Source organism: Cicer arietinum, chromosome 7 (genome assembly GCF_000331145.2).
Source record: "Cicer arietinum cultivar CDC Frontier isolate Library 1 chromosome 7, Cicar.CDCFrontier_v2.0, whole genome shotgun sequence".
Lineage (NCBI taxonomy): Eukaryota > Viridiplantae > Streptophyta > Magnoliopsida > Fabales > Fabaceae > Cicer > Cicer arietinum.
In genome coordinates, this window is record NC_021166.2 from 60,825,275 (window position 1) to 60,850,557 (window position 25,283).

The following is a 25,283-nucleotide window of genomic DNA, read 5'->3' on the forward strand; positions in this document are numbered from 1 at the left end:
ATTTTTATAGCATAGTTTAAAAAATAAAAAATAAAAAGCAATTAAACTCAGTTATTTTTCTACATTTTCTCTTTCAAGAACAAAATATTAAATATTGACACTTAAAGATATTTTGATGATAAATTTGTGAACTGTGATTTTGTGATGGATTTGAAGATAAATTTGTGAACTGCGAATTTGTGATGGAAACCTAAGTTAGAGAGAAATTTACAAGATAGAGTAAACTTCTCTTGAATATGAAACAAATATATAAGGAAAGTGTATATAATTAATATAATCATTGTAAAATCTAATTAAGCAACTATATAAAAAAGTTATAAATGCATAATCTTTAAACTATCATAAATTAATAAATATTTTTGATATAAATATAAATGAACTAACTTATATATGTATTTTCTAAATTTATTTATACTGCAATGAATAAAATGAGATGGCACTAAACATAGAAAATATTAATTTACTTATTAACCCTTGAGCACGGTGGCTAGACTAGTGAATTTGTTTTGATTTGATTTGATTTCATTGCTAGTGTAATATAAAAAGGGTGGCGAGTGAGACACTGAGAAACTGAGAGTGAGAAAGAAGAAAAAGAAATGGAGGTAGAATTGGAGCCTCGAGTGAAGCCACTTCCATTCAAGGTCAAAGCCATGTCCAGAGAATCTCCGTCGCAGAAAGCTCTTAACGTTCTCGACTCCGACCTCCGCTCTCACTGGTCCACCGCCACCAACACTAAAGAATGGATTCTCCTTGAACTCAATGTCCGTTCCTTCCTATCTCTATTTCATTTTCATTCGATTTTTTTTAACGTTTTATTCATACTAGTGCTTAGGTTTTTTAATTTTACTCTACTCGAGTGTTCGTGCTGAAATGAAATTTTATTCATCCGATTTTAATTTAATTTAACTGAATGGAGTTTCTAGAACTTTAATATTAGGTATTTTGCACGTGTTGATAGATTAATGAAGTTGAGAACGATGGATTTACTGTGATGTATATGATTTCAAGCTGAAATATGATAATCAACTTTATATTAACTGATAGAGTAATAGAGTATTATGAATGAATTATCTGGAATATATCATTTTCACTTTAATTATAGTTATTTTGCTAGTGTCGATAGCATGACGAAGTTGAGAAGGATGAATTTACTGTGAAATATTTGATATCAAGCTGAAATATGATAATCATATATATATGAACTGAGAGAAGTTTGAGTATTATGAATGGTTTTTCTGGAAAATATCATTTTCACTTTAATTATAGTTGTCTTGCTAGTTTCGACAGCGTGGTGAAGTTGAGAAGGATGAAATTTCTGTGATGTATTTGATATCAAGCTGAAATGTGATAATGAAATTTATGTGATCTGATAGAGTATTCTGAATGGATTCTATGGAATATATCATTTTCACTTTAATTATAGTAAATTTGCTAGTGTCAATAGAGTGGTGAAGTTGAGAAGGGTGAATTTACTGTGATATATTTTATATCATGCTGAAAAATGATAATCAATTTTAAATAAACTGAGAGAGTGTTCTGAATGGATTTTATGGAATAACTTTTACACAATAATAACTTTAGGTTTTTTGCAAGTGTCAACCACATAGTGTGGTAAAGTTGAAAAGAGTTTATCCTATCGTGTAGGATTAATATGATTAGTTAAATAGTACTTATTTATGTTTTTTGCGTACTTGAATTGTATTTGTGTTGTTATAGGAGCCTTGCTTGTTGTCACATATACGGATTTATAACAAGTCTGTCCTCGAGTGGGAAATTGCAGTTGGCTTGCGCTACAAGGTTAGTGGCTGACAGTTTATTGGACTAATTATCATTGGCAGTGGATACCCTTATTCTCATGAGTTGTTTATAGATTTATAGAGCTTATGTTAAGTGTCTCAATCAAATGTCTATTATTTTTTGTGCCATTTTTGGCTTCCAGTCAATGCTTTATAAAGGGGAGTTTTATGGCATTCCAACATGCTTTTGTGATTGATTATTACCGAGCGAATGATGTTATATATAATCAGATGACTTAACGTAGGAGGTACCTCAAAGAATGGTACTGTGTTGACTGTCAGTTTGTAACTCATAATACACAAATTCTATTAAATTGATTTTTTAACTGGTCTTGACCCTTTTTTGACTACGCATCTTCTAAAACAAAAATTGTGGTCTCGGCTGGTAATGGTGGATAGAATAAATGATCATTTGTATAATTGTTTTTGCGATGTTTGTATTTTGGTTGAACCTTTGATGTGTTCAATCTTATTAGAACATAAGAAGTCTGATCATTGTCTTTTATTTGGGGTTTTTGAATACGTGTAGTATAGGCTCCTGTTATTTTACTGACTCATGATATTGTCAAAAGAAGGATGTATGTTTCTTGAATTCTTTTTCGACATGCATGTCATTTATGATCTGTAATGTAATTAAGTTATGCTTATTAAATACAGATTAGTTAGTTATTGATTGTGAAAAACTATTACACTTGATGTGGATGCCATTTTGTTATCTAAACAGTGTTGAGTAATTTTTCTTCAATTTTAAATAAAGATGCGTCATAAATATTGTTTTTTTTTGGAAAAGGAAAAAAAAATTAATTAGGTCCAAGCATGGCACAAGTCATGCCAAACAAGGACGTGTGTTATAAATGTCAATCGTACTCTAGAAATTACTTTTTTTTGCAAATGATGCTATGCTGATTATATTTCTTCCTCTTCAGTTAGATTACATATGACTTTTATATGCTTTTAGTTATGCATTTTCCAAGATGGATAATATTGCGGTGCCTGCCTTACTGGTTCTTATTTGCTTGCCAGCCAGAGACATTTCAAAAAGTTCGCCCACGTTGCGAAGCACCCAGACGTGACATGGTCTACCCTACAAATTACACTCCATGCCAATATGTGAGAATATCTTGTTTGCGTGGAAATCCCATTGCTATTTTCTTTGTTCAGGTATACTGTTATTTCGTTGCCACTTTCACTCTTCATCATTTGTTATTGTTCTGAAGTTAAATCCCATAGTAATGTTAGATTTTTCTGTGTACATTTACTCTAGGTCATTTGGTTAATAAGATAGTAAGATATTAATAATTTTGAAATCATCGAGCTTCTCGGAAAGAACCTAAATGTAGATGTGTAAAAATAAAGAATTGTTTGAGTTCCACGCTCAAAATTGATTTTCACAACGCACAAGCTAGGAATATTTGCTTCCATTAGAATCAATTCTACCCACCTCAAAATTAATTTTATCCACCACCATTTTGTTACCCTAAGCCTTTTAATGGATATTGCCATCTTAGATTATCTCCTAAAAATGGTTTAACGTTTCCTTATATTTCATGATTTTTTTTCCTTTTTTAATCAGGATAATGATTCTAGTATTAGTTAAATAGGGATTAGCGATGTGCTTTGTCTATGCAACACGATCTCAGATTATATGACTTTTATATGAACACCCACTCACTTTTGTTTTAGTCCTCGTTATCTATTTTATGTATTCCTTATCCTCCATGTTTTAGTTTTCTCTTTCTCTTTCTAGTACAATTTCTTTTATATGAAATAGTGTTTCAGGTGTTGTCATTTGTCATTGCTGAGCTTGTTTTTACTATCTTCTCTTGCAGCTAATAGGAGTTTCCGTGGCTGGTCTCGAAGCTGAATTTCAACCAGTTGTTAATTACTTGCTTCCGCATATTCTATCTCATAAACAGGATCCTCATGATATGCATCTCCAGGTTGATTACATTTAGCTGCCATCAACATGCTTGCTTGTAATGTAATTTATTTATTCTGTTATTATTGTTTGGGTTTCCTTTCTGATGTTTTGTTTGTAGTTGCTGCAAGACATGACAAATCGGTTGCTTGTATTTCTTCCACAACTTGAGGTAAACATGAGAACAATTTACTTTAGTTACTTTATTCAGAATGCTACCTTTTTTTTGGCTTTCTATATTTTTTATGCCATTCAGCATTGTGTATAAAACTGCAGACAGACCTTGCAAGCTTTCCAGATAATCCCGAATCTAACCTGCGATTTCTTGCCATGCTAGCGGGTCCTCTTTATCCTATTCTTCATGTGGCGAATGCAAGGTTTGTTTGCTTTTCATATCCTCTTCTGGATTCAATTATTTGTCACTGGCGGGAAGTTTTATTTGGTTTGCATTTGCTTTGTTAAAACTTAATAATTCCTGATATTGGTTTGCTATTCTTGATTAATGACATGCGTGTTTTTGACTAATGACATGTATGTTTATTACTTTTAGCAATGAAATATTCTGTTGTATACAAACATCATGAGTGTATCTGTTGATTTGTGTTTTCTTTGTTTGTGCGTTTTAAACTTGATTTTAGATACAGATCATTGTTTAGATGTGGAAAATATTGATACTTCGATAGTTTCTTTCACTCCTCTGTAAACTACATTCAAAGTATTTTTCTCCAAAAATGTTTCTAAAGTTCATGTAATATTCATTTATATTATTCTGAAACTATGTCAACAATAGTGGTCTGGGGCGGCACGGAACAGTGCATGGCTGCCCCCAAACTTGGTGATGCAGACCAAAATAGAGGTGCAGCTGTTGTGGCCATTGTTTCGTGCTTGGAGCGCTGCTACAAAAATGAAACATTGTCGGGGAAGGAAAATCTAAAAAAAAAAAGAAAGATCTTGACTTTTTCATTGTTTCTTTCTGTATTCCTTCCTCCGTAACCCACTCTTTCTGCATTTTCCGGGCATCTTCGAGTTTGCTTGGTTTTGTTTAAGAGCCATGCTTTGACTATTTGTTTGCTACTAGCTTCGGCCTAAAGAAGGGGATAATGGTTTGGGCCTGGAATTAGAACATAACCCTTTGCTTCTATCTTTAATTTAAGTGGGTCAGTACAATCACCAACAAATGTAGGTTTGTAGTTTCTAAAATAAAATATAATGATAACAAAAATAAAATTTAGTGAAACACAAATATATGATATTTATAATTCAACACAGTTTTACTTAGTAATTTCCACTAAAGAATAAAAAAAAATATATGCGTGATGCATCTACTTTATGATATTTAGAACAAAATATAAGGTAATTTTTTTTTTGTAAATTTAATTAGATAACAAGTATTTTGAATAGTAATACTAGTATATGGATAAAAAAAAAAATTTTGGCTGGTATTTAATTGTATTTTGCTTAAGACCTCTGAATTTTTAATGCTTAAGTATGAATATTTTCATGTAATCTGAGTATGTTATTTAATTTTTTAGCATTCAAATACATATGTATTATATATATATAAATTATTGCTGTCATTTGTTATTTTTATTCATTTTTCTACTCATTCAAGTAACTCAAGAAATTTTAGTATTTCTTTCATTTCTAAATGTATCAACCGAAACAACTTAAGAGTCCATCTTCAATTTCCCTTTTCTTTTATTTCTCTCTCCCCTATTTCTTTTGGCATCCAAACAAACTGAAGCTCCTGAGTTATAAATTCAAATAGCACGTGTGTGCATCAACTATTTTGCTATTCATATTTGCTTAGTACAAACAATTTGTGTAATTACAGGACAACTTCAAAGCATCCAGGCAACATCACTGACCCTGAAGTCTACAAAAGTAGTCAACTGTCACCAGCCCTTACTCTAACCGTCTCCTCTAACTTTGAGGTAGCTTTCACAACCTTTTATTTTTCTCATATACTAATGTATGTGTCTCTCAATGGCATTTGGATATTTGATTTTCACAACCGAAATCCATTTACGGTCTGTATTTATCTTTTTGTTTTGACTCATCCAATTTCCAATTTCATTTTCCTTGATAAGAAAAGAACTTAATTAGAGAGGAGAAAGAAAGTACCAACATTATTAGTCCCAAATAGTGGAGTGGCCAACCCCAAAACTGGGATAGAAGGGATGAGGCTGGCCATTATTCTAAAGTATATGTAATACTTATTAACTAAATAAATAATACATATACGAAGTCCAAATAATTTAAGATTCAAGTCATAAATCAAGCGACAAAAGAAAAGTGGTTGACTATACAAAGTTGAAAAAAAAAAGGTTGGCTACCCGTTTTGACATTGATTCATTAGAATGAATTAGGATTCATCGTAGTGAATGGGGATTCAATATGTGACATATGTTCCAAAATAGACGCACAATAGGGATTCATATTGATTGGGATCAATTTTGTATCGAATCGACATATGATTCGCACGTATCGTAAGATACTAATAACATTGTTTGTCTTTCCGCCCGTATACTCACCTCCTTCCTCAAAAATCATTTTTTTTAAACACAGCCAAGAAGATCGCGAAGTGCATCATCTTTCAATTTGTCTGCATATCGCTCCATGGTTTTCCGGCCAGATGCCATTTTTGTGCTGCTGAGAAAGGCTTACAAAGATTCTGATCTGGGTTCTGTCTGTAGGATGGTATTTATCTCTCTTTTACTAATTTTGTATATTTAAACTAAATGTCCTTTTATATTTTTATTTACTGGGGAAATGTCTATCCTTTTCTTTTTCTATCTGATTATCTGTGTTCAACCTGTTGTTGCTAATATGTTTTACTGGGTACTTTCCCATTATTCCAGGCATCTAGAATCATGCAGAAACTCATAGGTCCTGATCCTGAGAAAGATGTATCAGACCCTCAAAATGAATTTATTGCCCCTTCGGAGGAGAAATCAAAATTGGAACTGTCTAGTCCTTGCACTTTAGTTGATTACTCGGACCTGTTTGGTGAGGACTTCAGGATGCCAGATGAGCACTGGGATTGCAGCTATCTTAATGTACTAGATATTGGGGCAGTGGAAGAAGGGATCTTACATGTTCTTTATTCTTGTGCAGCTCAGGTTCGTTGCAATAAAATATTACATAATTCCTTGGTGTCGATTTTATGGTCCAAATTTGCAGTCTTTTATGTACATTGTTTAACGCTCTGCAGTTTACAGCCTGTTCTTTGCAGCAAGATGGCTGAGAGAATTTCGGAATTTTGGGCTGTGTTGCCGCTTGTACAAGCTTTGCTGCCAGGTTGAGTTTTACTACTAAATTGCTTTTGGGTTCAGTGGCAGGGTCAAAGCATAATGAAGCCACTTTGTGCATCATTATGAAACACTGAGATTTTTTGTAATCGAATTCTCCTTCCCAACTCTTTGTAAGAAAATAATAGTTTTTGCAAATTAAAAAGTATTAAATGCCATGTTTGTGTAAGGAAGTTGTCTTGGAAAATGGAGGAGAGAAAGAAAAAGGTAGGAAGCTTTTTTTGAGAGAGTAAAGGGTGGGTGACTAGGCAGATGCGTTGGAGGATTTGTGTTGTTTTATTATAGAAGATCTTGTTAGGGAAAGGGAGAGATTTGTGCTCATTCTTAATTTATTTTTTAGTGTATATGAAACTTACATTTTCCTAAATCAGTTGTGTGAACATCAAGTTTCAGTTGTTTTACATTTCAACATCAAGAGTCGCACATGTGAATGTGAGGGATTTTTGGTCATCTGAATAAAGTGCTCTGAAAATGGAATTATGGAAAAGTAATGAGTAGTTGTCAGTTCCACTCATCTGGTATCTTGTTCAAACAATGTAGTTCTTAATCCGGGAATTTTATTATTTTCCCAAAGCTTTTATTTTTTAATTAAAGTATTATACATGAAGAAACAAATATCATGATATTCACTTTTTTTATCTGTAAAATTGTATTACTGCTATTATTTCTTTTACTGAAACCACGTTATGTGATTATTTAGTTTTTGCTTTGTGGATTTTTGACAGCTTTACGCCCATGGGTAAGCAATTCTTTTGATGTTGTGGATGACTCTTTTTCTCAGTGGAATCAACCTGTTGTACAACAGGCCTTATCTCAGGTTATATTTCAAAAGCTTTTAAAGACCCACCTGACTAGATGTTTTTTATGTGTTCTTTGTGGTGTCTTATGTGTGCAGATCATGATTTTCCTGCTTATTTTTTATGTGTGCAGATTGTTGCTACAGCAACATCAGCTACCTATCGCTCCCTTCTTCATGCTTGTGCTGGTTACTTATCTTCGTATTCACCATCTCATGTTAGTCAACCAGCTATTTCTTAATTTTAAATTGGAATTTTAACTTTTTTTCTTTTATATTGTGTTAAGCTTGATTTGTAACCTGCATAATGTATCGCATCATATGTCAAATGTATGCTTTTATGCTCTGAGCTTTCGGATGCAGAAAGAGTTTATTAGAGCTTGGAAACATTTCTATATACTATATAAAGAAAGATAAGAAATATACTGCACAATCCTTTGATGCATTTGTTTGGAAAATACCCTTACACAGACCATTTGCTCTACACCACATTGAACCATTCACCTAATCTTATCCCAAATCAGAACAATATAAGAATACTAGGTACCAATTTGAACAAACATCACACATACTAGATGCAAGAACCTTATGTGGCCAGTGAACCTGCACATTGTCTTAATCTTCTTCTATTGATTATTTGAAGAACCACTTAACAAATAATAGGCTTGAACTAGGAGAGAGCTTTATAGGTGGCTTTATCAAGATTAAAAAGAATGCTATTCAATGTATGATTTAGAAATTTGAAAAGAATATATTTATAGAAAAACTCTAGAAGGGTCATGAGATCAATTCCTTTAATCTGAATTAGAAGGCACATGAACGGAGTAAATGAGACCTGGAAGGTATATTAGAATATAGCAGAAAGTAGATTTCAGTTAGTTAGTTACTTGATTGCTGTCCTTCATCTGATAAAAAAGGTAATACAAATAGAATAAATGATACAACGATAATACATATAATGCTGAGGGGAGAAAGTTGCTAAAAGTATCACAAACTGAAATTATGGAAACGAAAAGAGAAACGTACTTGACTAAATTTCAGCTTCTAAATAAAATAATTTATCTTGGGTTTACAACTGATTCGCCCATAAATTTTGTACAGGCTAGGGCTGCTTGTGTGCTGATTGATTTATGCTCTGGTGTGCTAGCACCATGGATTACTCAAGTGATTGCAAAGGTATGCTAGAAACTGATTCCACGTGTTTTGAGATATTTTCTTAGATTGTGATTTTCCTTTGTCGATTATTATGTTTTTATCAAGATCACCATCATCATCATCACCATCACCATCATAATACCAAAACCTGGTTCAGTGTTTGCTCTGGTCATTGATTATTTTTCAAACATTGTCTGATTCCTCATATTTGGGCTTATTTTGCATAGGTTGATCTTGCTCTGGAGCTTTTGGAGGATCTCTTGGGAATAATCCAGGTTTATTTATATCTCTTGCTCATATTTTGTGTTGAAAGAGAGCGAAAAGAGAGAAATGGTGAAATTCATTTGTTTTGTTTTTACAATATGAAATCCATGTGTTAATCTCCGTCTGTTAAATAAATACAAAGATAACAAGTATTCTAATTACCTTAATTACATGGATTAGTTAGTCTGTTTAGAATGAACCTAAATACTATTCACATGCTTCCTAACACTTCCACTCAATTTGGAGTATATTAGTCATTTGTACCATGCTTAGATATATACTCCAACTATTCATTTGTATTGCCAAAGTGAGTGGAGATGTCTCTAGATAAAATTTCTATCTATGATGAAATGACAATTTATCCATGCATTTAAGGTGATTTGCAATGTAGCTTGTTTTTTGCAAATGTATTTTACACAACCCCCCCCAAAACCCAAGCTCTTGAATTCACAACTTCTTGAATTGATGTTTGCGAGTACTTGCCACTTCATGGCACAAGGGAGTTAAAGTAAATTGGTTAGGGAGCATAAGACGATTACAATTATTCTTGTTGCTGTATTTACATGATTGTGGGTAGCCTATATGCAGTATATTTAGACACTATTTGTTTACATACTTTCTGACATGTATTTGATGAATACTAATCCTTATTTATGCTCTATGTTTTGAAACACATTGCTCATGTATTGATAATATGTAACTTTAGGACATAGATCTTTGTGCGCTGCTCACTTCCCTTGTGTTGTGTGTTTGCTTAATGATTTGTTTGCTTAAAAAATTTCTTAGTTGCTTATTATTCTTGATTCTGTCATTTCTATCAGGATGCTCGCAAATCACCCGTTCGTGCTCGTGCTGCCTTAAAGTATATTGTGCTAGCTCTCTCTGGGCATGTGGATGACATATTGGGAAAATACAAGGTAATTTGCTAGTTTAATAACTACTGCCTTTTCTCTTCTCTTTTTTTTCTATATTGATTTGTTGTGCTTGAAATTGGAGTGCCTAATCATTTCCGAATCTAAGCTTAGTACATGGGGTCTCAGGAATCGGCTTTTTATCTCATACATCTTTCAGTTGAAAGCAAATGAATGGTTTATATCTTGCACATCCTTTGCAAAAGAGAACTTTGGGCTTGATATGTGGACAGTGTATAGGCCCATCCCACCTTTTCTTGAAATTGAACTTTTTATTTACAAAAATGGGGAAAACAAGGATCAAACTAACTACCACATTGTAATAAAGGCTATGAATTATGATACCATGTCATGAACCTACTACTCGAAAGGTTTAATTTGTTGTGTGCAAGTACATGATTGATTTTATATTTAAAATTTGTAATCCCTTAAATATCCCCTCATGCAAGAACCATTGAGCTTGAAGTGTTGATAATTCAAGGGCTTGTCCTTCCTTGTTTTGAAACTTTCCATGGTAATGATTACTTTGGCATTATGGCCTTGACCACAATCATGTTGCCCATAAATCAAATGGTTTTGTAGACTGTACTTCACTTGACTGTCAATGGCTCCATTTTGTGTGCTTGGACCAGTAATTCTTGTACAAATGTATCACCATTATATTAAGTATTTTGATTTAAGTTTATTTCTTTCTAAAAGGTGGGATAGAATAGGCCACATTCTTCTACTTTTATCAAGAGTCGATAAGTATTCATTGACACAAAGAGTAGTTTGATCTGATGCTTCATTTCTGTCCTTGTTGATCCTAATTCAGCATTATAAGGGATACTGATTTTTCTCCATTGAATATTGCATGTTTTATCCTTTTCACGTAATAATTTTATTTCCTAAGTGTTCTAGTCTTAATAAGAACATACTAGTATTTACTTATGATATGTTATGATTTGAATATACAACACATATTATAAGTTAATTATTAAAAATATGGGAGGCAAGGATCAAACCCGTAATTACTGACATTCTCGAAGTCGATACTCTTTCTCTTGGTGAACCAGATTTGGAGACTTACTTTCACTAATGATGGGCAAAGAAATGATGAGATTGACATTGTTGACGTGTGATATTCAGAATCATGCTTTGATTTTGTGATCTTGATATCTTCATTTGTTAAGATGGTGCCTTTAATTTTTCAAAACAAACAAAAAGAAGTGAGTCAAATAATGTTAATTAATTTTAATGTGGCTTCCAGGAAGTTAAACACAGAATTCTCTTTCTTGTGGAGATGCTAGAGCCTTTTCTTGATCCTGCCATTGCTGTATCAAAAAGCAAAATAGCTTTTGGAGATCTATCTTCTTCATTTCCAGAAAAGCAGGAGCACAGTTGCATGATTGCTTTAAATATCATCCGTGCTGCAGTAAAAAAGCCAGCTGTTCTGCCTTCTTTGGAATCAGAATGGAGACATGGGTCTGTGGCTCCTAGGTAATGCATTTCACTTTCTAACTAGAGTTACTAGACAGAGAATAAGTCATACTTTTGTTAAATATTTGACGCCAAACTAAAATGCTTTTGGATCCGTATTTCATTATTATAATTAATGTTAAATGATGACTGGAAACTAGTATTAAATGTTTCTTATCCATTCCTCCGAGGTATCTGGTAAAACATGACAATTTGTCAGAATCTAGTTATATTTATTTTGTTGTTTTACACTTTTACCTTTGTCTGTAGTGTGCTTCTCTCGATACTGGAACCGCACATGTTACTGCCTCCTGATGTTGACCTTTGCAAATCACCAACTGAACATGAAACTGGATCTGTTTCACCTCTTTCTTCTGGAGTTATTGGTGGAGGTGCTTATTCCAAGTTCAATAGTCAAGATGAGTCTGATGGTGTATCTGAAACAGCGGGAAGATCTGATTTTGTTGAAGACCGTAATCTACTTTTTGCTCCACCAGAATTGCAGGGTATTTCATTGCGAAACAATTCTAATGTTCCTTACCATATTAGCTCTGGTTCTCACGCTGGGGATATGGGATTGGAATCCAAACATGTGGCCGATAAACATTCCACCCACCAATTCCTTTCTAATACTGTCATAGATTCTGGCCTTGGTTTTGAATACTTCAACCTTCAGGCAGATTATTTTCAACTTTTAAACTATCATGATTGTGAGCTTCGTGCTTCTGAGTTTAGACGTTTGGCTTTAGATTTGCATTCTCAGAATGACATCACTGTTGAAACCCATGATGCTGCAATTGATGCTTTTCTGTTGGCAGCAGAATGCCATGTAAACCCATATTTTATGTTGTCAATTGGAGCCTCTTCAAAACTTACAGACCTTTTGAACATAAAGGAAGGTAAAAACGTGCAATCTCATGGAAATGTGGAGGCAAAAGGGGCTTTTGGAAAAAATAAACCTAACTTAGAAACAATAGCACATATAGAGAGAAAGAGAGATAAACTTGCTTTTCACATTCTGCTCGAGGCTGCAGAGTTGGATAGGAAGTATCATATAAGATTATCTGATGGAGAAGGTGGTCCTTATTGTGCTGAAGGTTTTGATGAACAGGTTATCAAGATATCTTCTCATGATGAGCAACATGCAGATGCTCTAACCTTAGTTCGACAAAACCAAGCTCTTCTCTGTAACTTTTTGATCCAACGGTTGCAGAGAGAACAAATTTCAATGCATGAAATTCTCCTGCAAAGCCTTGTGTATTTTTTGCACACCGGCACTAAACTATTTTGCCCTCCAGAAAGTGTGATTGATATCATTTTAAAATATGCTGAAGACTTAAACAAGATGCTGACATCTTTTCATCATGAGCTGAAGGAAGGTGGTTTGCATTTGGCAAAAGAAAGAACACATGGGGTAGAGCGACGTTGGTTACTGTTACAAAAATTGGTTATTGCTTCAAGCAATGGAGGTGAAGAGGAAAATTTTGGAACAAGCCTCCAAAATAATCACCTCTGTGGAAATTTAATTCCCCCTTCAGCATGGATGCAGAGAGTTTCTCATTTTTCTTCTTCTGTGTACCCTTTGGTTCGATTTCTGGGGTGGATGGCAGTATCTCGTAATGCCAAACAATACATCAAAGACCAAATTTTCCTTGCATCTGATCTGTCTCAGCTGACATATTTACTTTCCATTTTTGCTGATGATCTTGCTGTTGTTGATAATGTGATCAATAAAAAGTATGAAGAGGTTAAAATTGAAGATTCGCTGGTTGAACATAGTCCATCAGCTAAGAAAGAATTTGAACAAGGTAGCCAATATCATGAGGAACAATCTTTTTCTGCAGTCTACCCCGAACTCTGGAAGTTCTTTCCAAATATGAAAGGGCAATTTGAATCTTTTGGAGAAGCCATTTTAGAGGCTGTTGGTTTGCAGCTGAGATCTGTATCTTCCACTCTTGTTCCTGATGTTTTGTGTTGGTTTTCTGAGCTGTGTTCATGGCCATTTTCTTTCACTTCTTCAATTGGTAGTGATGTTTTGAAAGGTTATAATGCGAAGAATGCCAGAGCAATAATCCTTTATATACTTGAAGCCATTATAGTTGAGCACATGGACGCCATGGTTCCTGAGACACCTAAATTGGTGCATGTGCTTGTGTCACTTTCAAGTTCTTCATACTGTGATGTTCCATTTCTTGATTCTGTGTTGTGTTTGATGAAACCAATTATTTCTTATTCTTTGTCCAAGGTTTCTCACGATGAAAGGTTATTGGATGGTGATTCCTGCCTGAACTTTGAGGAATTATGCTTTAATGCTCTTTTTAGTAAAATTAAACAGAAGAGTGAGATCGAACTTAGTCCTGAAGATAAAGAGTACAATGTAGCTCTGGCTATTTTTATTTTGGCTTCCATTTTTCCTGACTTATCTATTCGATATAAAAGGGACTTTTTGAAGTCTTTATTAAGTATGGTGAGCTTTGCTGCTTCAGAGCCAACGACTTCTCTCCATGATTATCTCAGTGCATTTCAACGTGTTATGGATAATTGTAAAGTACTATTAGTGAATGAATTAACTGCAGTTGGTGTTATTCCTCTTCAGTTGCCCCCTTTTCCTCATGTGAATGTTGGTAGGATTTCTGATGACCCAAACCCATGGTTTCTTAGTGATATCTGTCACCTTTCATTTGACAATGATGTCCATAATATAGAACATAACAATTCTGCTACTGACGTTGATCACTGTCATTTGCCTTCTGAAGATTTAGAAGGGGTTTCTAAAGACATAGAGGTTCTCATATCTGAGCTTAATCCAGCTATTGAGCGCTGTTGGAATCTTCATCCTCAGATAAGCAGAAAACTGACAATATCATCAGCTGAGTGTTTTGTCTTCTCAAAATGTTTGACATCGGTTTCTCAAAAATTTGAAGTTGATGATCAAGATTCTTCACCGGCCAAATCATCTGACCAGTTCTCCCTTCATTGGAAAATTAGTGTTCAAGGCCTCTCTGAATTGATCACTATTCTCCAAGAAAGTGGTTGCTGGGAAGTTTCTTGTTTGATGCTTGATTGTTTACATGGAATACCCTACAGCTTTTCGCTGGATAATGTGGTTGGCATTATATGTTCTTCCATAAAGAAAGTTGCTTGCAATGCACCTAAAATCTCTTGGCGTTTGCGGAGTGATAAATGGCTGTCTTCTTTGATTGCCAGAGGCATCTATCACAGCCGAGAAAGTGAGGTTCCTCTCACAGATCTATTTTGTACATTCCTGGGACATGCTGAACCCGAACAACGTATTATAGCAATTAAACATTTGGGAAGACTTCTTGGCCAGTGTGTGAATGGGGAAAGACCAGTGATAAATTCTAGAATTTGCGCTGACTTTGTTACAAATAAGTTAGTTTTATCTGTTCCTGATTTTGTTCTATCTCAGCTGGTTTCAAATACTTGGGATGAGGTTGTTGTGATGGCTTCATCTGATACATCATTACAAATAAGGGTTCATGCAATGGCTCTTCTTTCAAATTATATACCATTTGCTGAGCGCCATCACTTACAATCTTTTCTTGTGGCAGCCGATAGCATTTGTTGTTTGCGTAATGCACAACCATCGCATGATGGTTCTATCCTTCAACTTTCATTAGCACTTATTGCTTATGCCTGTCTTTACTCACCGCCCGAAGATATTTCTTTGATTCCTCAAAATGTATGGGCAAATGTTGAGACTTTAGCGTCAACAAAATACGGTATACACATCCTTGTCATATCTGTATGAAATGGTCATATTATATAATTTTGGATTGTGTTATGCATGCTTTTAACATTGAAATTTGGTTTCTATTTCTTTTCTAGATGGCAAACTTGGAGACCTTGAAAAGAGGACTTGTCAAGTTCTATGTAGATTGAGAGACGGAGATGAGGCCAAAGAGGTATCTTCTACAATGAAACTAGTCATTCATACCAAAGCATAGTTTAGTATTTTATCCTTGTTATTGACCAATAACGAATTCCTAAATCATGCTTGTGTAAGGCCCTGAAAGAAGTACTTTCTTCAAATTCTTCAAAGCAGCATGACCCAGATTTTGCTAACACACGTGAATCTGTGCTCCAGGTAATATACTTAAAACCATCACATCATCTTTTCAAATTTGTGGAAATCCAAATTTTGTTTGAATCGAAGTCTGGTATCGTATACATGCAACAAATTCGTAACCACATAGCTCTATTTTGTGCCTGATGCCAACGTCCCATGAAACATTACTAATTTTCACTTGGCATAAATTTTGTCCATCGTAGCCAAATTTTCTGTGACCTTTGATTTCATCATTTTTAACTTAATTGATTTGCAACAGGTCCTTGGCAACTTAACAGCGGTTCATTCATACTTTGATATGTTCTCAACAAAAATTAACCAAGATGATATGGTATGATAGGTTATTAACCCTAACAATTTATTATTTTAAAATCTCAGATTAGTTACATATATTTTGAATATTTTCTAGGAGCTAGAGGAGGCTGAATTGGAACTAGACATTATACAGAAGGAACATGCATTACCTGAACGAATGGAGGATTCCAAAGATCGGAATCAAATTCCAAGTCTACCCTGTAAGTTCTTTCTGGTCTATAGCATTTTAATTTTCTTGTAACTAAGGCAAAAGTTTTTGTATAGTTTTTTGGGTCATATGGAAACGTTCTATAACTTTTTAGTTGCTAACAGTTCCCCACCCCTGTTCAACTTTGCCTATTTTACAAAATTTGAACTTCACAGCCAGCGGAAAGGATGTTTCAAGGCTTCAGCAGATCAAAGAGTGCATTCGTACCCTGTAAGTGATTATAACTTACCTCTTTTCCACTTGGAAGAGAATGCTAATTGTGTCCATAAATTTTTTGATTCAGAGCATTTGTAAGTCTATAAGTATGAACCATTCCATAAGCCTCCTTTGGGCAGAGTTACCTCCTTGTTAAAGCTCATGGTTTCTCTATGAAATTAGTTTTACATAAGTCAATTTTACTGGTAGCTCCCTTGAGTGTTTTCTTGTATACCTCTTTTTTTGTCTTCTTTTTTGTTCATGAGGACACCCTTATATTCAGTTGACCACTTTCTTCTTTTTAGTTATAGTATCTTGTTTGTGCACCTTAACGGCCAAAAAATAAATTAAAATTAAAAAAGACTTTACAAAGTCTAGATAATCCCATATAGATTCTTGTTATGATTTTCTTCCCTATCTAAATTGAATTCTAGTTGCCAGTATGGTCTGGGTTTACTGTCACTTCTTTCAAATTTTCTGTATTGACTATGGAGTAACAAATGCTTCTTATGATTACTTTTTTTCCATCTGTCTTTAACCTTTTTGAAGTCTTGATCCTGTATGCTGGTGAGGTTTGTGGCTAAAGTGCTTGAAAACTTGTTTTACTTATGTTGTTATCAGAGAAAAGTCCAAAATTAAAGAAGATATCCTAGTCCGTAGGCAAAAGAAACTACTTATGAGATATGACCGTAAAAAATATTTGGAAGAAGCAGCTTTACGGGAAGCAGAAATTCTGCAAGAACTTGATAGGTATTATTAGCTCCTTATTGAGGGTTTTACTGCCTGTTTCATGTTTTTATTTTTTGTACTGTCAAACTGAGCATTGTCCAATAAATAAATAGGGAGAGAGTGGCTGAAATGGAAAAAGAGATGGAAAGACAAAAACTATTAGAAATAGAGCGTGCTAAAACAAGGGAACTGCGTCACAATCTTGATATGGAGAAGGAGAGACAAACACAGGTAATCACACTTAAACCTGGAATTTATTCTCAATTTTGTTGTAATACTGATTTAAAAACCCTAATTAAAATACTAATGTAGTTCTAGTATAAGTGTTGCACTACTAGAACAAGTCTGGCTCATTGAGACTTACTAAACCTATGTTAAAATGCTACCACTCAAGCTGGGTGTAGTTACATGCATAATTGATCCAAGGAACTCTTGGGAAACCTTTGTGGCATTGGTCATTGGAAGTTACAAAACACAGCTACAATTTATATGCTTGAATAAATGCTTTTTAAATTGCTTCATAGAGAGTTGATTATAAATTTATAATCAGTAATAAGAATCTTCTCCAGAGAGACATGGTAGATGCATTTTTCGAAGCTTTGGTGTCACTAGAAAAGAGTGAAAGATTTCTGAATTTCTCAAGGAATTCCCTACGCATTAATGAATATACAAAACATGATTTACAAATTTCTAACTTCAGGAATATAGGAAAATGGGAAAAATTTACAATTCAAATCTTACTTATCTGAAAACGTACAGTCCCTAATGTGGATTTTTTTTCTTCTAAATATAGAGAATAGAATGATTGACTTAACTATGAGTTGCCATGGCTTGACTAATAAGGCTAAAGAAGTAAAAGCATAGAGGAGACTGCTTTAAGCCACATAGAGAGTGCTAGGACCCCAAGTATTCCTAAACAACTTTAGCTCTATCAGAGTGATGGAGTTTGCACGCAAAAGTGGGCTCCTATTGAGCAATAAACCGAGTCAATTGCTTTAATATATAAACTCCCTCTTCTTAATCACTATAGGAGAGGGATTTATTGATGCCAAGATAATGAAGAGCCCAATGTCATGTAGCAAACATAGCAATAATTTGTGCCATTGTATGATACATTTATCGGATCAATCCCCAATTGTGGAATGTGGAGTCAGTCCAGCAATCATTACAACAATCCAATTAGTGGTCTTTAAAGAGGACGTGGCATTCTTGCTGTGACCCTTTTATGACGTATGCCATACTCTGCTACTTCCAGGAAGTTTTTTTATGTTATATTATTTACTTCCTCCTTCTTTGATCAAACAGTGGGGCCAAAGGGAAACAAATGCAGCATAACCTAGTTGTATTATTTTTTCCCACAAAAGCTTTGAGAAATAGTTTTATGTTTTTCTGCTACACGGCTTTTGAAATAATACCTCTTCATTTATATGCAGAGGGAACTTCAGCGTGAAATAGAGCAAGCCGAATCGGGAATTCGACCATCTAGGCGTGACTTTTCTTCCAACACTCACAATAGGTAAGCTGTTAATCAGTTACCTTCATGAATCTTCTAAGTTAATCCTTGCTATGAATGTTCTGGTTATAATTTTTTTTTTCTATTCTCTTGGAAAGGATTGATGTTATTTTTTACTCTTCCTTTTCCTTACGTGGTTTTTTGGGTTTCTCATCTTGTAGTAGACCTAGGGACAGGTTTCGGGAAAGAGATAATGGAAGATCTGGTAATGAAGGGAGCACTAGAGCTGGCACTGGAAGCTTACAGCCTGAAATTCCTTCCACCAATTCAACAAATACATCGTCACCAACTATAGTTCTTTCTGTTTCGCGGACATTTTCAGGCCAGATGCCAACTATCTTACAGTCACGTGACCGACAGGATGACAGTGGCAGCATAAACGAAGAGAATGTTGATGGAAGCAAGGATTCAGGGGATGCCGGAAGCATCGGAGACCCAGAATTGGTATCAGCATTTGATGGCCAGTCTGGTGGATATGGATCCCAAAGACATAGTTCAAGAGGAAGCAAGTCGAGGCAACTTGGGGAACGTAGAGAAAGAGAAAACAGGCGTGAAGGAAAGTGGGAAAGGAAACATTGATAGCTCTAGAGCAGAGATCTTACGCACTTATGAACTTCGATTAGACCGTCTTCATGTGTATATACTGTAGACATATACAGGCACCAAGAACAGTAGCTGTATTTCCCGACCAAAACAAAAGACCTTTGGTTAGAGGAATGTACTTTAGCGTGGAAAATTCTATGCAGAACCATCGAGAAATTGTCTCTTTGGATCTGCGCTTTGTTGTAGATTCTTATGGATGATTAGACTATGTACTAGGGAACTGTAACAATAATTTGTGTACAATATTGTGAACGTTTGTCCCATAGATGATTCTCATGACTGCTGCCTACAGGATGAAACGGAAGCCTTTCAGCTATAACTACAATGATTTTGTTCTTTTCTTTTGATTAAAAAAAGATTTTATTCTTTGAATCATTAATCTTTCCCTTTTTGACAATTGACAGTAATTAATATTATTGATTTTCCGTTATTTTGTGATCATTTGGAGTTTGGTCTAGCAACGGCTTGTTTTATGGGCATATGATGTTAAAATTTTATTTAGGGGTAAAGGTTGAAATATATATATATATAATAAGGTCTTTATAATTTAGTACATTCGTGTCATAGTTAGTATTTAGAGTTAAATATTTTATTAAAATTATTGTTATTCATAATGAACATTTTTACTAAAAGTTGTAGTTATAGAAACAATGTAGCTTTATAATTTAGAAGTATATCCTTATTTAAATTAAATGTTTGTATTGTTAAACATTTCTTTTTATAAATTATATAGATTATGTTTGTTTAATGCATACACAATTATGTCAAATAGTTGTCATTTGAGTGTGATCTATCTCCCATAATCTCACTAAACAATCAAATTTCTCTATCAAATGTCCTTGAAGGGACAAATGTCCATAACTACCGTTTTGAAAAGATTGAATATATTTTTATCGTACTTTATTGTATTAGTTATAATTTATTTTATAAAGAAACTTTTGAGATTTTCTCACTCTTGATATACAAAAGTAAACGTATACAACAACAAAATGAAAACACTAAGATTAAGATGTGTTCCCATGCCATGGCATGTTCCTCAATTTGTTGTGATTTACTTGGTAAAAAGTAGAGGTATTTATGACTCAAAAATTGAATTAAATTAGAACATAATAATTATTTGGTTCAGTTTTTTAAAATCATTTTCATAAAAATAATAAATTTCAGTTCAGTTCTAAACGGTTCAAAACTAATTTATAAATATAAATCGATTTAATATTTTGATCTAGTTTTTAGTTAAAATCTATTTTGAATTAGATTTTTAGGGAAATTTTTAAATAAAATTTCTAAATTTATTCTTAAAAATAAATGTAAAACTTTTCTCGATAAAAAAATTTGAAGAAAAAAATTGCAAATTTTTAAAAAAATTATTTTTTGGAAAAAAAATATTAATTTTAAAAAAAAATTTGAAAATTTTTCTAAAAAAAAATCTCGGTTGAAACAATATTAATTTTTTGAACTGAATTTAATATGGAAATGAGTTCATGAACCATTTGATTTTTTTTGTCCAATCCAAATTATCAATATAATTTCATTAATCATATATTTTACACAAACTCCTTGTAAAAAATATCTTAATAGTTAAATTAGTTTTTAAACTGATTTAAATATGTGGTTCAGTTCGTAAACTATTTAATTTTTTTTTAATTCAATTCAAATTATCAATATAATCTATATAGTTTGCACCAACCTAGTAAAAAGGTGAAGACACTGGTATGTATTCAAGTTCACAATGGAGGATATGGCAATGTTTATTCACTTTATATAGGCAATGCAAGGCTTAAGGTGTATCATGAACCAAACTCACAGCAATAATGCAGCGAAGATAATAGACACCATTAGTTTGAGAACTTTTATGCATCTTAATAGTACATAAGCTACATTGTTATGAATTCAAATATATCACATTGCTAAAGTAATTGTGGCAATTTACGCTGTACAATTTTGTCAATATTGCAGCAAATAACAACAAAGACATGATAGTGTTTAAACATGCATTAGCCTTTGTTTTTTCAGATAGAATTCCGAAACCCTCTTTTGATCTTTCTCCGAAAAGGTCTACACGCCTCAATACTGAGGTCGACCGCTGCTGCAAGTGCCATGAAGATGGCAGCATCCTCGACGCATGTCACGTGTCGCAGCGCAAGCTGTACTAATGGCTTACTACGCTTTCCTTCGCCTTGAACTCTACAGCTCATGACGAAACCTCCAACAATCGGACTCAGTGCACCAAAGTCTCCGCTACTTTGCGGACTAGGTATTGGACTTGCTGCAGAAGTTGCGGTTCTCATGTGTTTTTCGGTATCTATGAAAAACTCGCCGCCCTTTTCAGCATTTATATGAATTTCAGACATGAGAAGATTGCCTCCGTCATGAGCTTCAGGTAGAAGATGGAATCTACAGCATACCGAGTCTTTAATGCCACGCTCACGCCATGCTTCGAGCTTTCCCCACGGCTGCCAGCTCTCGGATCTACCAACATCCGGACGGACAATCAACCAAGCTCCTGGGTTGGATCTGGCAACCCAATCATAACCTGAAGATGGAACAAAGGGAGTTGTTATGAAGGCTGCAGCTACAGCTGAGCCAGATAGATCATGTATCTTCACCTTCCACCCCTTTCTCTCTCGTTTCTTGCATTCTAAGTCAGAAATGTCGATAGAATCCGGCCAGTAATTGCTTAACGCGTCAATCTGGGAAACCCTGTCATTTCATAACTACCAAAAGTTTTATTAGCAACAAACTTTTAGATGGCTAATTAATATCTAATACTATGGATGGCTAATATCTAATACATAAAATGGCTAATTTTGTAGTAGAATGCTATGGATGAATGAACCAATCAGGAAAACCTTTATCATGCAGCAAAGTTAATTTCAAACACATGTTACTGACTTTGATTTTAAAACTTGAATACGAGTTATCCGAGAACAATTAAGGGTATGTTTGATTAGCTTTTTCAAAAACAGAAAACTATTTTTGAAAAATTATAATCAAACAGGCCCAAAGTTGCAATTTCTAAAACTTTTCAAAATGGTCAACATGATTGAAAGTAAAGTATTTCATATCACCTGTCTTTACTAAACTTGCAACTGAAGATTGGCTGCTTGAGGGATCCTTGCAACTGAACTATCTGAGGACTCAATCTTGTTATATCGTCGAACTGGAATACATATCTAGGGTCAGGATCTAGTTTAACTTTCAAATGTAACTCGGCACTTGGTTTTCCGTTGTTCTTGCCGATACCTATCCATCCATTAAAAAGAATCAGAGGTTTTCTTTCACCCCATTCAGGGCCAACTTGCATTTTAAAAATGCCGATTTGCTGCCTTTTGACACTGACTCCACAATGGGATCCCTTCTTCCCCGAAAATACAGCGATCTCCAAACAAGCATGAGGATTGTAGAAACAACCAGGAGCTAACAATGCTTTTAAATCGGATTCCTCAAGGTAAAAGCTTGAAGCAATGTTTTGAGCATCACGTATAACTTCGGCAGAGGTTATCAAGGGGACTGATGATGTTTGAACAGGAAAACCTCGAAGCCGTATCTCACAAACATAAGATGAAGAAAGCCTGTGAATTCCGGATTTTCCAGTGCTCGGTTCAATTCCTGTACTTCTCAAACCAAGAGAGCCTATTGACAACCTTATAAAGGCCTGAGGATCCATATACTTGTCACAACTGACCCCTCATTGTATCTTAGCCACTATTTTTGCAAAACTCAGATGCCCTGTGATAAATAGTTAAGGGTATTATTGATAAAACAATAATTAATTGTTGAACTTTGCAAACGACAGATAAATAGGAACAAAACTATTCTACAAAAGCTACAGTTAAAAAAGGAACTGAGGAAGTATTAGAAAAAATAACAGCTTACAAAAGTTAGCATACAATATAAATTTGTGTCCTCATAACATGCCACACCTAAACAGATAAACCAAAAAACAACAATGTCAATAAAGAATGAAGCATTAATATTGAAAAAGGTAAAGGAAAAGTAGATGCAAATGATAACATGTCTACATAACAATTCTCCATAAAGTAAATATGATATCTCAGTATATGTGAAATACAAAGGTGAATAAAGGCGGAGATTGTCAACCATTCACAAAGATTTAAAATGTGGATAGAAATTAAAGAGTGACAAAGGAAAAGATAAGAAAGTTTTGAAACATGAGAGAAAAGATAATGTCACCAGGCACTAAAGTCTCTGAATTGAAGATTATTAGTGGCTGCAATTGTTTATTGTCCTATTCGATAAGTACCTCACTGAATCAGAGAATTTCAGGGGGAAAAGAAAAAATAAAATTTGTCATTTTTAAATTTGTCATGAAATGTAATCTTATTTTGAGTTCTTTATACACATGGCCATTGAAGTGATGATATTAAATGGAACAAATTTGTTATTCATCAACTTTTTAATTATTCTAAACACAGATCAGACATTCTGTATCAAATGTGCCATTCTGAAATGGTTAAAGGATTATTTCTTATTGAAATATGATGATAGTATAAAAGTCAACTTACAAAGGAGGCAAAATTCTGATGGCTGTGCATGTGAGCCATCTATTTAATTCAGCAGTTACACAGATTTTCTCAAGATTTTAAAGAAAGATAGACGAAACAACATGAACTTAAGAGTGAGACACATTTGGTAAAAATAAAAAGAGTCAAATAACTGATGATGGGGTTAGCTCAAATTTATTTGGAAGTTAAAAGCCACCCTCTTTTTTATCTAATGTTTAGATTGACTTAATTGAACTTATCCAATAACATAAACACCTGAGAGATTGTTTGGGAGTGCTTGTGGAAACAAATTATAACATATAGGTAAGCTATTTTTCAACTTATTTTCATAAGCTCTCCAAAATAGCTTATGAAAACAGCTTACAACTTATATGAAAATAGTTCAACTTATACATAAACACTTATATGATAAGTGCGCATGCTATAAGCATTTAATTAAGTTGTTTATCCAAACAGATCTTTAAACCCTCTCTCACATGTTTCTAAGTAAATACGTTTCAATTGAATAATCAAATTAAAAAGTCAACAAAACCATTCAGTTAGCTAAACTTAGACAAAAATTTGGAAGAGTTTTTACTTTAGATAAATCAAAAGTCCCTATCTAACTATCAATGATATAAAAAAAAAATTCATGACACTCATTCTCCCAACAGCTCTCTCCTCAATCAAACATAAATCATGATTTTTAATGGACTAGGAGCACTTTCCCATCAAGATGATACTTACAAGTTAGAAGTGAACCAATATGATGAGAAGAAAACTCTAACAAGTACAATCAACCTCAACAAAACAAACTCTATATAAATTCACCAAACTCCAGTACTAAGAAATTCAAGGGATTGAGCCAACAAACATAATTTAGAAAAGAATAATCAATATTGAAGCAAATTATGTACCACAAATCCAAGCAGCTAAGAAACTTTTGGAATGAAGCTAAACAGTTCCATAAGCAGTCAATTGTGTTTAACAATCCAATCCATAAATAGCATTAGACAAAAATAGCAAGTGAAGAACAAGAACAACCATGTAGAAGAGAACAAAACAAAGTCAAAGTCATACACAGATAAATGCAAACCCAACTCACCTAGTTTCTATATAATGCACCAACCTTTTACACATACACTTACATACATATATATACATACAATTACATACATATAAAAAACAAAAAACCAGTGAAAAAATTAACAGAAAAGAATGGTTTTTGAGATGAAAAAGAGAAAACCCAGCTAAAAAAAACTCACCTTTTTTGCAGAGTTAGAATTGAAAATTAAGTTGAAATGAGTAAGAAATTGTTGGGTGATAGTTGGAAAAAGAAAGGAAGAAGAAAAAGAGAAATGAGTAGAAAGAGTAGTAATTGAGTTGAGAGTGCACAGATCACAAGAAGAAGAAGAAGAAGAAGAAGAAGAAGAAGAAGAAGAAAGAAAAAATTACCCAAAAATCAGTGAGATGTTTGCGCTAATCTCTCTCTCTCTCTCTCTTTATGCTTCTGTTT

At 33.9% G+C, this 25,283-nt stretch overlaps 2 protein-coding genes across 10 annotated transcripts; one reads left to right on the forward strand and one right to left on the reverse strand.

Moving 5' to 3' along the window:
- The first annotated feature begins 521 nt into the window (after positions 1-521).
- On the forward strand, positions 522-19,634 carry LOC101491622 (uncharacterized). Of its 4 annotated transcripts, none has more exons than XM_004510110.4 (26): positions 522-761; positions 1,717-1,797; positions 2,820-2,957; positions 3,626-3,736; positions 3,836-3,886; positions 3,991-4,091; positions 5,549-5,648; positions 6,283-6,414; positions 6,576-6,836; positions 6,936-7,014; positions 7,751-7,842; positions 7,956-8,039; positions 8,923-8,997; positions 9,204-9,251; positions 10,062-10,157; positions 11,401-11,630; positions 11,880-15,352; positions 15,459-15,535; positions 15,637-15,717; positions 15,959-16,030; positions 16,109-16,214; positions 16,378-16,432; positions 17,039-17,167; positions 17,260-17,377; positions 18,580-18,662; positions 18,824-19,634. In XM_004510110.4, exons 1-26 carry the CDS (start codon positions 597-599, stop codon positions 19,236-19,238), a joined length of 6,453 nt encoding a protein of 2,150 aa, XP_004510167.1. In that variant the 5' UTR covers positions 522-596; the 3' UTR covers positions 19,239-19,634. The 4 variants fall into 4 exon arrangements, with proteins under 4 accessions (XP_004510167.1, XP_004510166.1, XP_073226935.1 ...); XM_004510109.4 differs by having other exon boundaries at positions 523-761; positions 18,821-19,634; XM_073370834.1 differs by lacking the exons at positions 522-761; positions 1,717-1,797; positions 2,820-2,957; positions 3,626-3,736 and having other exon boundaries at positions 3,841-3,886; positions 3,971-4,091; positions 18,821-19,634.
- A 1,467-nt stretch (positions 19,635-21,101) lies between these two features.
- On the reverse strand, positions 21,102-25,283 carry LOC101490219 (uncharacterized). 6 transcript variants are annotated; one of them, XM_004510106.4, is made up of 4 exons: positions 25,223-25,283; positions 23,153-23,185; positions 22,331-22,991; positions 21,102-21,962 (listed from the first exon to the last, which is right to left on the reverse strand). In XM_004510106.4, the coding sequence occupies exons 3-4, from the start codon at positions 22,927-22,929 to the stop codon at positions 21,272-21,274; spliced, it is 1,290 nt and encodes a 429-aa protein (XP_004510163.1). In that variant the 5' UTR covers positions 22,930-22,991; positions 23,153-23,185; positions 25,223-25,283; the 3' UTR covers positions 21,102-21,271. The 6 variants fall into 6 exon arrangements, with proteins under 6 accessions (XP_004510163.1, XP_004510164.1, XP_004510160.1 ...); XM_004510107.4 differs by having other exon boundaries at positions 23,139-23,185; positions 25,223-25,275; XM_004510103.4 differs by having other exon boundaries at positions 25,033-25,272.